This window comes from Salminus brasiliensis, chromosome 13, assembly GCF_030463535.1.
Source record: "Salminus brasiliensis chromosome 13, fSalBra1.hap2, whole genome shotgun sequence".
NCBI classification, from domain to species: Eukaryota; Metazoa; Chordata; class Actinopteri; order Characiformes; family Bryconidae; genus Salminus; species Salminus brasiliensis.
Window position 1 is genome coordinate 4,790,216 of NC_132890.1, and position 14,544 is coordinate 4,804,759.

The 14,544-nt window shown below is 40.8% G+C and overlaps 1 protein-coding gene across 8 annotated transcripts in view; it reads right to left on the reverse strand.

Moving 5' to 3' along the window:
- Nucleotides 1-14,544, reverse strand: part of pclob (piccolo presynaptic cytomatrix protein b) — a 105,613-nt gene that overhangs the window by 16,887 nt on the left and 74,182 nt on the right. For all 8 annotated transcript variants that reach the window (XM_072695400.1, XM_072695405.1, XM_072695404.1 and 5 more), the window contains 8 exons: nt 13,484-13,572; nt 12,381-12,456; nt 11,213-11,338; nt 8,348-8,459; nt 6,087-6,154; nt 4,242-4,453; nt 3,781-3,831; nt 2,483-2,613 (listed from right to left, as the gene is read on the reverse strand). In XM_072695400.1, the coding sequence (XP_072551501.1) occupies nt 2,483-2,613; nt 3,781-3,831; nt 4,242-4,453; nt 6,087-6,154; nt 8,348-8,459; nt 11,213-11,338; nt 12,381-12,456; nt 13,484-13,572 (865 nt within the window). The remainder of the gene's footprint in view (nt 1-2,482; nt 2,614-3,780; nt 3,832-4,241; nt 4,454-6,086; nt 6,155-8,347; nt 8,460-11,212; nt 11,339-12,380; nt 12,457-13,483; nt 13,573-14,544) is intronic.

The window sequence follows — 14,544 nt, forward strand, 5'->3', positions numbered from 1 at the left end:
AGAGGAGAGGCTGGGCAGGTAATGCAGTCTAATCTCATAAACACTCCAGATATGGCCATTAGGAGATAGTAGATATACCATTACATGGTCGACACCGGAGGAGGCCATATTGATTTTGCTGCTTGTTGACTCCATGAGCAGCGAGCAGAGACGCTAAAGCTCAGTGGCTGAATGGAGTGTAAGGAGAGTTAGGCTGAGCAGATAAAGAGGCAACTCCACTTCTGCCTTCCAAGAAGCCATTACAGCATTAAAGTCACTCCTTTTCCAAGTTGTATGTAGTGCAAGAGGTGCACTACTCCATCAATACACCAAAAGTCTGGAATCAAATGTGTTTTTTTATTATATATATATATGTCTATTATTTACATTTAAATGTGTTATTTATTTAGGCCTAGATTTTAAAATTCTCTACTATGTTGGATGATCAGCACTCAACCTCATACCCAACTCCTCGATTTATCCCAAAAGTATTTGCAGTAACAGCAGTAGTAGTAGTAGTAGTAGTAGCAGTAGTAGCAGTAATAGCATCGGCAGGAGTCGTTGTAGTAGTGGAAGTTGTAATCGCAGATGCAGCAGTAGTAGCAGTAGCATCAGTAGTAACCGTAGTAGTAGTAGTAGTAGTATCAGTAGTAGCACAGGTAGTAGTAGCAGTAGTAGTAGAATAAGTAATTGCAGTGGTAGCAGTAGAAGTAGCAGTATCAGTAGTAGTAGTAGCAGCAGTAGTACAGTAGCAGTAGTAGTACAGTAGCAGTAGTAGCAGCAGTAGTAGTGGCAGCAACAGTAGCAGCAGCAGTATTAGAAGTAGTAGTAGCAGCAGTAGTACAGTAGTAGTAGTAGCAGCAGTATCAGTAGTAGTGGCAGCAGCAGTAGTAGCAGCAGTATCAGTAGTAGTGGCAGCAGTAGTAGTAGCAGTGGTATCAGTAGTAGTGGTAGTAGTAGCAGTGGTATCAGTAGTAGTGGTAATAGTGGCAGCAGCAGTAATAGTAATAGTAGCGGCAGCAGTAGTAGAAGCAGCAGTATCAGTAGTAGTGGCAGCAGTAGTAGTAGCAGTGGTATCAGTAGTAGTGGTAGTAGTGGCAGCAGCAGTAATAGTAATAGTAGCGGCAGCAGTAGTAGTAGCAGTGATATCAGTAGTAGTGGCAGCAGCAGTAATAGTAGTAGTAGCGGCAGTAGTAGTGGCAGCAGCATTAGTAGCAGTAGTGGCAGCAGTAGTAGTAGCAGCAGTAGTAGTGGCAGCAGCAGTAGCAGTAGAAGCAGCAGTTGTAGTAGAAACGGCAGTAGTAGTAGTGGTGGCAGCAGTAGTAGTAGTAGCAGCAGTAATTTAGCACAGTGCCCTGTGCAAATTTCATAATGGCATTTCTCATTTGAGTAGTAGCAGCAGTATCAGTAGTAGTGGCAGCAGTAGTAGTAGCAGTGGTATCAGTAGTGGTGGTAGTAGTGGCAGCAGCAGTAATAGTAATAGTAGTGGCAGCAGTAGTAGTAGCAGCGGTATCAGTAGTAGTGGCAGCAGCAGTAATAGTAGTAGTAGCGGCAGCAGTAGTGGCAGCAGCATTAGTAGCAGTAGTGGCAGCAGTAGTAGTAGCAGTAATAGTAGTAGTAGCGGCAGCAGTAGTGGCAGCAGCATTAGTAGCAGTAGTGGCAGCAGTAGTAGTAGCAGCAGTAGTAGTAGAAGCAGCAGTAGTAGTGGCAGCAGCAGTAGCAGTAGAAGCAGCAGTTGTAGTAGAAACGGCAGTAGTAGTAGTGGTGGCAGCAGTAGTAGTAGTAGCAGCAGTAGTAGTAGTAGTGGCAGTAGTAGAACAGTGGTAGTAGTAGAAGCAGCAGTAGCAGTAGTAGTAGTGGCAGTAGAAGCAGCAGCAGCAGTAGTAATAGTAGTGGCAGCAGCAGCAGCGGTAGTAGTAGTAGCAGCAGCAGTTGTAGTAGAAACGGCAGTAGTAGTAGCAGTAGTGGCAGCAGCAGCAGTAGTAGTAGTGGTGGCAGCAGTAGTTTTAAACATTGATTCCAAGCTTTTGGGCAGTAATTTAGCGATTGCAGTTGAAGCACAGTCAGTTCTATGTTACAGCACAGTGAATTTGTCGTGTGCTAATTCAGTTCTTCCTGTGCAAATTTTATAATGGCATTTCTCAGTAGAGGCTTTTGTGTGGAAGGATTTTTGCAGTAAGACAATATTTCCAGTGAAAACAGAAATATTAGTTTAGACCAAAATAAAGGACAGTGGGGATTAAGATCAAGAGACAAATCAATCTTAAAACATATTAGACATCAAAATAATTAAAGGTTCAGCCGTAGAACTGAAAACAGCACAGACATGAGCACACACTCATCACACAAAGCAATCACGCCAAACCAGTGGACCACACGGACAGACAGAAAGACACAACGAACCTCTCGCACTCGCAGTTACACTTTCTCACACTTTGTGAGGAGGATACACATATGCAGACATACACACTCACTTTCACACACCCCACCATGTGGCACCTACCTCCTCCCTGGCAGAAGATACACCTTGACAAAAGGATCTGAATATCCGTTGTTGTCTCTGGGGGCGAGGTTTCTTGCTTGTAGGACATGGACGATCAAATTACCCATATTCTTGTCGTAGTTGATTTGGAGCTAACAGCAAGAAACACAGACTATGAGCCTACATTCAGCACCTCCTATAATTTGTTGTATCAATGGGGAGGCTTTTACATTCAGCTTATGAGCAGTTTACCATTCCCAACTTTAAACCTCACAGGCCTGTCTCTTGCATATTAGTTATACAGTGAGAGAGAGAAGATAGTTATACACTATATGGACAAAAGTATTGGGACACCTACACATTACATCTTAAGGAGCTTTTATGACATCTACTTTAACAGCAGGTCAGACACTTTGTGGCTGAGCTGCTCTCTGTGAGCTGTTCCTCCTAAACCCTTCCACTGTTCAATAATAATACCACTCACAGCTCAATTTCACCAGCTGACTTGTTGTTGTTGCAGCGGTGGTTCCTGTTACATACAGAACCATGCTGGAGTTCAGTGAGCTCTTCAGAACCACTCAGTCTTTTACTATGGCAATGGGACTGTAAGATGGACCTGAATTCAGTGATTATGAGATGCGTCCCAATACTTTTGTCCATATAGTGTATACATGAATTTATGTCTTACTTTATATATACAGTTTTTAATTATTATTTATATATACATAATAATATTCTATTTTCAATATCACATATTTAGAGTTATATTACTAATGCTAAAGTAAATAAAAAAAACACAAATAATATCAATTTATTAAATCAATTTATTATTTTATTTATATATATATATATATATATATATATATATATGTATATATATATATAATTAATTAATAATATATCATTATTATATTATTATTACATTATAAATATGATATATGTACTAATAAATTAATAATATATATAAATAATAGATATATTTTATATATATATCATATTATATTATTTATTTATTTACTTTTTAAATTAAAAGGATATATATATATTCTCTCTCTCTCTCTCTCTTTATATATATATATATATATATATATATATATATATATATATATATAATTTCATTTATTTATCACCCCTGTCACATAAAAACCTTATCTCTAGTTTAGAAATGATCTGCAATACAATCTTTTTTCATTGACTTCTATTGGAAGTTAAGAAGGTTTATTGCTTCTCCTGTGAAGTTGCCATTCAGCAGATACAAGGTATTTGTATTACAGCAACAATATATGTATATATTAGGTAAGTTAGGTGTGTGGACTCACTTGCATTTCACCAGTGATTGGATGTGGCTGTGGCTTCAGAGCCTCTGCAGACTAAGAATAAACACACACACACATAATAAACACCAGCTTGTATCTGTAGCAAAGACAGAGTCTGAGAGAAGCAGCTATGAATACAAATGTACACACATAGACATGCATGCACGCATACACCCTGTTTAAAGCCCTCCGTTAATTAATATGCTACGTTCCTGACCAGAGCAGATGACTTTTCTCCAGTCGGGATGAATAATGGCTTACAGTAAACATGAAGATAAGGAGGAAAAGGGGCCGCAGAAGTCACACCACCTACAGCTACAGGCCTGCTTCATCAGACTGAGATGAAAGAGTCTCATCACGTCTAACCTTCAGCTTCAAAGAGAGCCATACCGTCACACAGACACCTACTAGTGTCTACACACACACACACACACACACACACACACACACTGCCACTGCGGTACCTTGCTGCTGTGGCGCTTCTTGTTGACGGAGGGGGACCCAGGCTGGCCAGGGCTGGGCACAGCGCTGGAGGCAGCGGACGCTGTGGCTGAATGTAGGTGTCCAGCCTTCTCCAGGGCAGCCAGCACTGAGGCGGGGGCCTGCTGCTGAGACACCTTCTGCAGCTCCGCAGCCAACTGCTTAGGGTCCACACCCGGAGAACGCTGACGATCAGCTAGAAACAAATGTGTGATTCTGCATTACAGCATAAACATGTACTGTAGGTAGAGGCTATTTATCATTTCTAGCTAACAATATATCGTCTAATAATAGAAGATAATGTAATGGTGTTATATTAAAGCTAAAATAGCATCTTAAAAACAGCTTAATTAAGTAAAATATATTGGTCCATTCATTATGGAATTCTGATACAATGTAAAGAACAACTGCCCGATTCACATTAAGTCAAAAATGGAGACACAAGCTTTTTCAAGACAGCAACAATATGTATCAATTTTGTTTGCTGTTGTACATAGGAAATTTAATGCCGACCTCACAATCTGATTGGTTGAGGAGCATATGAACTCTTTCACGTTAAATCTGTATCACTCCGCTGGTGCGCTGACAACAATTGACAAGGCTGAGCTGAACCGAAGTCCATAAAGGCAACTCTCTTCATTCAGCAGCCATCTTTGCAATACCGCCAGGCAGTTATTTCCAGTCACACAGGACCTGGCTCATATATCTATTAACCAAAATCTATTTTGTAGAGACCAAAATATTTGAAACTGAAGGTCAGATTAGCATTCCATTTTATACCACTAATAAAATCTGATAAAACCTCATGAACAGCGTTCGGCTCAATAAAGCACCAAAAGCCAGATTTCTACTGTGCTTGATCTGCACAGCTCTCCACATTTCTCCAATAGACCATCGACCACCTCCTCCACTTGCAGTGCAACCAACAAGCTGATTGACTCAAAGTCCGGCCTTTCATCAGACACCATGTTGAGTGTTACGAGAACTCCCATTCATATTTCAGCCAGAGGCTGGCCTTCTTATTTATATCGTCTCTGGCTGATGAACTTGATACTTGGACAGTTCTAAGGCTCGATCTGTACCACAGAAGGTATACCTTATAGTACCAGCATTTATCTTGTGCTGCGTACAGGACCCAACAGGTACCTTAACGAAGGTACCTCCACTTAGTCAAGGAATAACTCGTTTGTTGAGGAACTACTTTTTGGCAGAAGGATTTTTTCAGAAATTTCAGGGCTTCTTTGATTTATTTTGTAAAAACTGATGTATAAAAGCAACGGAGCTTGAGAGGGAGTGTGTTAATGAGAATAAGTGAGTGTGTTAATAACATCACAGCTGTGATTTGTTCGCAGGCACAAGCTGAAGGTAATAACACACTCCCTCTTGTGTTCTATTGCTTAAGTAAAACCTTTAATCACTTAATAAATTGCCAAATAATCAAAAGATTACTTGAATACAAATGTGAAAAATGAAGGGATTCATGTGTGTGTGTGTGTGTGTGTGTGTGTGTGTGTGTGTGTGTGTGTGTGCACCATGGCAGCAATCTATTTCCTATTTTCTCTTCCACCGATGTTATCATCAGTGAGTTGATCTGGGCCTTTATTGCAGGCGGCGGAGCTATCGCACCACGACAGCGGAACCAACTTTTAAGATGAACAGCAGATGCTGCCGTAATCTAGAAGCAGATCAGCGCTCACATATTGCAAAACATACTGAAAGGCTACTGCACACTGAATGGAAAATGATGATCTTCAAAATGCCTTATGTTTTCCTCCCACTTTGAGAGAAGCCGAGTCATCTGCATTCAGCGGCAGTGAAGAGCGACCTACCGGCCTTTAGCTGAGACTGTAGCTCCAGCTGCTGCGGATGCTCCGAGTCGGAGAGCATGTTCAGGTCTCTAAAAACACAACAAAGTAAAATAAACAGTTAACCAAGACTCATCTGGTCAATATCTGTCATTCACATTATTATTTATTTTGTGATGGTTTGGGGGGGCGTATGTTGCCTGGAGGGCTGGTTTCAACAGTGCAGCTGAGAAAGTGGTCAAATGGTCAAATGGCAATGGTCAAAAGCCGATCCGCATCAAGAGCCCTTTGAAGTTCAAGCACGGCTCGGCTCGACCCGCCATCCCTCAAAATCCACGGATGACGAGCGTCCAGGCTTTTTTCTGTCCTGCACTGAAGTGGTGGAGCGAACTTCCCCTGGGTGTCCGAACAGCAGAGTCCAATGCTCACTGTCTTCAAACCCAGACTGAAGACCCTCCTCTTCTGAGAGGACTTGGGCGAATAGTAGAATGATCTCCTTACTGACTTGTGTCTAGTAGAGTCTAAACTTAGAGGATCTTTGGATTATTAGTCTATTTAAACTAGCTGAGGTTTTTCTTGGGTAAATAGCAAAGCACTTCTGTAAGTCGCTCTGGAGAAGAGCTTCTGCTAAATGCCTTAAATGTAAATGTAAATGTAAAACTATAAAAATATTACAGTTGCAGTACAGTTAGAGTTATAGCATAGATGTGGAAAGCCACAAAGTTACCATACTTAAGCACTTCTTCAGGTTTCTTTATTGTCTTTATTAAAAAAAACTTACTTTTAGACTATTCCTTTTCATGAAACTACTTTGTGCACTAGAGAGTAAAAAAAAACTACCAGCCACCAGAGGGCAGATCAAAGCTCAAACATCCCTCACCGGCCCAAGAATGCCTTCCGTGATGAAGCACCACGGGATCAGCAATAAGCACAGCTGTGGAGACTATATTTATTGTTTATTGTGAGAAAATGGAAAAAAGAGACGGAACAAGAGCTCGGGTCTCGGGTTGTTTTGTCTGCTGGCTGACATAATGGGACACAGTGGTTTACCGCCTCCCCTGTTTCTGTACTGCAGACAGGGACGCATCGCATTCATTTCTCAGGACACACACAACCTACGCTGTGAATGAATGCAGGATGCACAGGGTTGTTAATTGTCAGTGTCAATTATTGTACAGGGCTCTGGTCCCTGGTTGGTGCAGCATGGTGGGAAACAACACAGCAGTAAAAAGTCTTTTCGTTTTGACAATTTCATCAGAATTTGATACAAATCCAAACTGAAGCACACCAATCACTGTTCACTAAACTCCACCCCTAACAGATTGTCCATTTATTGGTCCTGTCCCATTATACCTCTTCTAAAGGCTCATAATTATTTATATATAGGGCCTTTTTAACCTTTGTAACAATTTGAACCCTAGGCCCTCAATTCCTCATCCTTAAATGACAAAAGTGCATTAAAAATGCATCAATTTGCATATCATGTCATAGCAAAGACTGAATACTTTATAATAGCTAAAATAATTTACAATAGTTACTGAATAATAGGTCTTAAAACTATTTAACTACTTAATAGCCCAGAGTTCAAGAGGTTAAAATTGGTACACAAGAGGAAAGATGTATAACCTGGTTAAACAGTGCAGAACACTGTATTAGTAATTCAACCTAGAACAAAAATCACAGGAACATGAGTTTCTTTACTTTTGATATGTCTTAAGTAATTATTACTTAGTAATAAGATAATATTTAACAAAAAAAAAACAAACATAATTGTAGTGCATTTCAGTCCGTTCTGTGCTCATGACCCATTCCTATGTAAAACAACCCTCATAAATGTGCTACTATTAATGCTGGATTGGTGGGGGATCTGAGTGGATCAGCGGACTAATGGGCTGCCACTATCCTGAGCCATGCAGCTTTGCCATCAGCAGCTGGAGTCAGAGAGAGCACAATTGGCCATGCTCTCTATGGGTGAGTAGATGACGCTTTCTCCCCTCATTGCTCTTAAATCAATGTTGGCCAGCACAGGCTTCTGTCAGCTGGTGTGGTAGAGCTGAAGAGCTGGACCTTTCCAACCAGTCGGCTGCCTGGTGATGCCACATTGGTGGCAGTTCTAAAAGAGGCAGCGTCTGGCTTCACATGTATCAGAAAAGGCTCGTTAAAATGACCCTACTCCTAGAGAGTGTTGGGTTAATTGGCAGTCCTAAATTGGGTGACGTGGGAAAGAAAAAATTATATGTAATAGTACAAATGAGCTTTAGTTTAGGACAGAAACGGTAACTCACAGACGAACACACATCTCTGCGTCCCCACTCTGCTGCTGACCCATGATGCTCTGCACTTCCTCATAGGTCTTGCCCATCATAGGGATTCCATTCCACTCCAGGACCTGCATTCCTGCAGTGCGCACAACACAGCACAGCCAGGGTTGGAGAGGTGGAGGAGGAATACAGCCATTAGACCACAGTCAAAAACACAAGTACACAAGAATGCAACAGCCTGTGTATGAAAACATCTATCCTAACTGATAGATCTATCTTCTTTAGTGCTTATACTAGAAGCACATGAAGTTTCAACCAGTCTTGGAATCTTCCAGACAGGTTAAATTCCAGACAGTACCACAAGCCCACTGGTTTTTGGTTCTGGAACTGGGATGTACAGTAAAGCATTAAATAAGCAATATTTGTACACAGATCCACTCATAGAACCTCTTGGCCTTCAAGAGCACCCTCAGACTTACAGTTCCGGAGATTCCTGCAATGAAATAATCATCTAGTAGTATCTAGAAGCACACAGGGACACACACACACACATACACACACACACCACTCACACTCAATTTAGAAAAAAGGACAAGATCATTGTTAAAAGGACAAGATCACTGAGGGATGTTTGGAGGTTCTTCAGTCTGAAACTATGGAGGAACTATGGAAGAACCTTCAAGGAGAGCTTTTAGAAGAAGAAGGTTCATTGAAGGTTCCTAAACGTATCTCAAGATGATCCTCCACAGTTTATGATGGAAGAACCTACAAAACGTCCTCAACAAACTTGTCCTTTTAACAGTGCACACTCTTAAAATAAAGGAGCTCCAGAAGGTTCTTTGGGGGATGCCATAAAAGAACCAATGTACAAGGTTCTTTACACTCACACATGCTTGTGGAACCACTTTTATGGAACCAAAACTGGTTCTTCTGTAGCATCACTCAAAGACCTTTATTTTTAGGAGTTAGAGGAAACTGTACGTCAGGAAAGAACAAGGACAAGTAAAATGAGGACCGAGCAGCAGAAAAAGAGCTGAGAGACAACACTGCAAACTCGACCACTCCCAGGGCCAACTCCTCAGCACTTACACAAATGAAAGCGAGTCTTCAGATAGGCCTTTTGCTGACGGAGCTGTTCAGCAGCTGAGACAACAGAAGAACATCATTCACATGTCTGCCCTGCGCTCTACTGCTAGCCTTAGCCCATAGCTCCCATAGCTCCTCCCAGTGTTAAGCTCCTCTCAGCAATGAGGTACATCATCTCCCTAAAACCCAGTAATGGGATTAAGGCTATGAACAAGGGGTTATCCACCCCATTTGTTGCAGTAACATGCATGGCCAAATGTTTGTGGACAACTCTTCTAATGAATTCATTCAGCTACTATCTACTCTTACATTGCACCCATTGCTGACAGAGACGTGCAAATGCACACACACAGCTTGTCTAGTCTGTGTGGAGAAGTATTGCAAATAGATAAGCACTCTCTGAAGCAGATCAACATGAACCACCATGAAGCACCATGCCTAAAGCCAGATGTGGTCAAGAGGGCTATTAAGCCCCCCAGCATTTAGCTGGAATGATGATGATAGTGCTCCAACCAGTATCCTCACCAAATCCTCACAGCAATGCTCCAAATTGTTGCAAAAAGCCTTCTTCTCTGGACAGTAGTTACTCCAACAAAAGCAGAATAAACTTGTTTTAATACCCTAGATTTCAGAAGAAGCAACAAAAGAGCAGGCGTCCCAATGTATCTGTCCGTGGATGTGATTATTTGCTTGAATTCTGTCCTAAAAGCTTTAGTTTAGGTCAGAAACACCTCTGTAGCTCATTACAAAAGCACTGAATGGAGCTCCAATCCATCAATCCAGTTCCACTGCTACACAACCCAGTGCTGGGTGTCTTTATAGCCCTCTTACAGATGCTGGGTATTGGTTATGGTGACCTTCGGCTCATGTGTGGCTCCTCCAGAGCTTGCTATTCTACTGGCAATGCTTGTCTGTGCTGCTTGTGCACAACTGGATGCCTGTGGCAGCAATGGGTGCACCTTCAAGTAGTAGAATAGACTAATAAAAGAAGTGTCTGGTGACTTTTGGACATATAATGTATTATATAATGTATTTATGGGATTTTTCTTTTTTAATAGTGAGCACAGTCTGTGTTCTCGGAGTTGATCAGCAGGTCTGGGTCTTCACTGCGGGAGGTGCAGCGGAAATAACTTGAGAAAGATGAACAGCAGATGGTTTACTACCCTAAAAGCATATTAGAGGCCACTAAAATGATGTATTGGGCCTCTGTGCATTAGATCAAAATAGAGCCAAATATCAAAACAGCAGCAAGACGATTGTAACAGCAACTAAGCATGCAATCATTTCTTCTCAGAGGAAATCAGCATTGCGTTTATTCACTGTGGCCGAAAATACAGTTCAGCTCTGTAACCTTATGGCCGACATGACAGTATTAAAGGTGACTCTTGCCGTTGATTACCCCTCTAAATTAATACCCTGAACGCCGAGGGCTCTCTGTCTCTGTCCCAGAGGCCATAGCATGCTTGGTGCAGCTCTGTATCTCTGAGACAGGCTTATCCAGAGTGACAGGAGATGCTGAGTTAGCTACAGTCCACAGGGACAACACAGCAAAAGTGCACAGCAGTCAGAAATGAGAAATGCCTGCTAGAATTAGCTACATCTGCTTGAAATGGGGCCAAAATGCTTCTCAAAGGGTGCTTTGTCTTAGCAGTTAAAACTAAGAAAAAACTATTACACTTGCTAACACCTTAGAGTGTTCGAGCAAAATGGGCAAAATGGCATGAAAATGATCCGTTCAGGCAACTGAATCAGTATCGTCAGTACCCCCAGCCACGACGCAGCTTATGAATGTACAACTCTCACCTTCTACAACCTTTCCTGTCCTCTCAGCAGTGCCTCCGACTGACACTTTAGCGATGTATGCTCCAATCTCTCCATTAGTGCCTGGAACCTCCTTTCCTCCCACCACTCGGATCCCCAATCCACTCCCTGCACATTCCAAACAAACAGGTCATGTTAGCTTTAGTTTACAGTCTACAGTTGTAAAAATAAAGGTTCCTGAATGGTTCTTGGCCTGAAAGTTTGATTCTATGATTGTCTCAGTACTACTGTACATGATGTGGAAGTTCTTCAAACTTTAAAATGGTTCTTCGTACTCATCTACGAAAGCGTTTGCTATTGAAAGGTTCTTTGCTCAGACTGTAATAAACCAAATCACTCTATTTATAAACTCTATAATATAAACTCTATATCTCCTCCCTCAATGTGTGGACCTACGGTTCATCTGTGCAATACATACCACTTTACTATATTCATAAAATGTATATACATGTACATATTTCATTTTTTCCATTGTTCAGTTAAAATTTAATTTTATAGAGCGTTTATTCTAACACATTTTTATCATTCCCTCCTGGGATCAATAAAGTATTTCTGATTCTGATTCTAATTCTATTGATTTATTAGATTTCATTTGTCCTTTATTTTTATTTTTCTCCTAATTTAGTGCTGCCAATTAACCCACCTGTTCATAGCTCTCCCTAGCACTAGCAATGCTCTCAACACTTAACACATCTCCTCAGATGTGGTATCGCTGGGCAGCCGACACACTCAGAGCAAAAGTAAAGTAAAGGTAAAGGTGCACTCTGTACAGTGAAATGTGTCCTCCACATTTAACCCATCTGTGGTAGTGAACACACACACACTAGTGAACTAGGGGCAGTGAGTACACACACACACACCCAGAGCGGTGGGCAGCCAACTCTGTTAGCTGGTGCCGGCAACATCGCTTTAAGAATGATGAGGGGAGAGAGCATCGTCTACCCACCCTTAGAGAGCATGGCCAATTGTGCTCTCTCAGATTCCAGCTGCCAATGGCAAAATGGCATGACTCAATATTCTAACTCCTGACCCTCAGGCCGTAGTGGCAGCACGTTAGATTGCTGAGCCACTCAGAGACCCTGGCACCCTCATTTATTTATTTTTTTAAATGATCATCTGTGTTGACTAATGATAGTCCAATAAACAGTACCTGAAACACTGTGGTCTTTAGGGTCCCTCAGCAGTTTGATGCGAGTGTGGGGGAAAGGGTAATGCATAGCTTTCACCTGCAACACAGTACACAAAAAAGTGAAATATTCAAGCAGTAAATAACAAAATCAACATTCTTCTTCTTCTTCTTCTTCTTCTTCTTATTATTATTATTATTGCAGGTTTTTGCCAGTGATCAAAGTCAAAGTGTATTTGTCACATACACAGTCATGCATGGTACAACTAGCAGTGAAATGCTTTAATAACTGCCCACTCACAAGAAACAGTCAGAAATCATAATAACATGATAAGATAACAATCATAATAATATGATAAGATAAAATATATAAAATATGTAGATAAAGCAAAGATATAAAATAACACACACTAAGATATATAGATAAATAAGATATATGTAAATAATATATATATATATATATATATATATATATATATATATATATATATATATATATATATATATATATACACACACAATATATATGTAATATACACACTAAACATATATATATATATATATATATATATATATATATATATCCTTTAACTCTCCCAGGTTTCACTGACTGGTGTTGGGACATTAGGCTATACACCACTAGATGGATACACTCTAACACAATCTGGAGGTAAAAAATAAAATAATTAAATATGTGCCCCTCACACAAATCTGTCTCAACCATTGACTCCAACTGTCAAAATCTGAATTAAAAAATAATAATTAAAAAAAAGCCCAGTTAGCTCAGACTGGTTGAGCTGGTTGACCCTCTTAGCTCTTGACCAACTTTGAGTATGCTGTTGTTGTTGGAGTTTGATGGTTTAGCTGGTCTACCAAAACGACCAACCTACCTAAGCTAGTAAACCAGCACCACCAAGCTGGTTGCCCAGCATGACCATCATGACCATGCGGCTCCACCAGCATCACCAAGGTGTTTGACTAGCATGACCACAAGTGTGACCAGCTTGAGGACCAGCCTGGTCAAGTTAATAATATTGCTAGACCAGCTAGTTTATCACCCCAGACTGCATCAGTTACTTCAACTTTGGCAGCATTTACTGTGTTCATGTGTGTGTAAAACATCTCACCTGTCTTCTGTCCTGCACCAACTGTGGTCCACCTCGCCCCTCACGAGGTTTATCAAACCAGTCAGTCTCTTCGTGCTGCAGGTGGTAGGCTTTAGTAGGAAGAAGGAAGGAAAAACAACTATATGACTACTGTACTGACTGCATTTGGGCTTTGGGTCCCATTCCACCACCTATACTCCCTAAACACTGCCCCTTACCACCTCTGAGAAGGGTATTATTCTAGATGTATGAGGGTTAAAAGCTGGTGCTGGCTTTCACAGCAGTGCTTCTTGGGTGTTAATTCAATCAGGTGGGCTGTGCTGACAGGAACTTGTCATGGTAAGGTGTGTGGGCCATAAGGGCAGTGGACTGAGACACAAGCAAAGATATATTAATATTAATATATATATATATATATATATATATATATATATATATATATATATATATATATATATATACATATATACATATATATATATATATATATATATATACAGGGCATGCGTGTTTTGGCATGCAAACTGTGTCCTTGAAACAGGGCTTGTCCACACATCATGCGCTGATAGTGGGACGGAGAGAGCTGCTGTGGCTTCACACCACAGCAGACACACAAACAACGAAGATGAGATGCCTTATCCACACTTCACTAGATTAGCAGACTGATTAGCTCTGGTATCTTATCAACACTGTGAGCTGCCTTTTTACTTTACAGTTAATGTGCACAGCTATCTGCAAGCAAAACACTCCATCACTGCAGAAGGACCAGTGTAGCGCACTCCACTGCCGAATTCATCATAACACTGCTTGTCTAAAACTGTAAACATGGCTCGTCAAAAAAAAGTCATTCTATTCCATTAAAGCGGATCTACGCAGGAATATGTTTTTTAAAATGTCCACTTGGAGCCTTTGAGAATCTTCTTAAACTGACAGATAAACCATAAGACCTACTGTTATTACTTAAGCTTTATGTATTACATCACGTAAATAAGCTTCAGACTTATTTACTCTGCCGATTGTGTGATTTTAGAGGTGGATAGTAAATTACTGCAGTCAATCATGTATTTTTCTGCATGTATTTG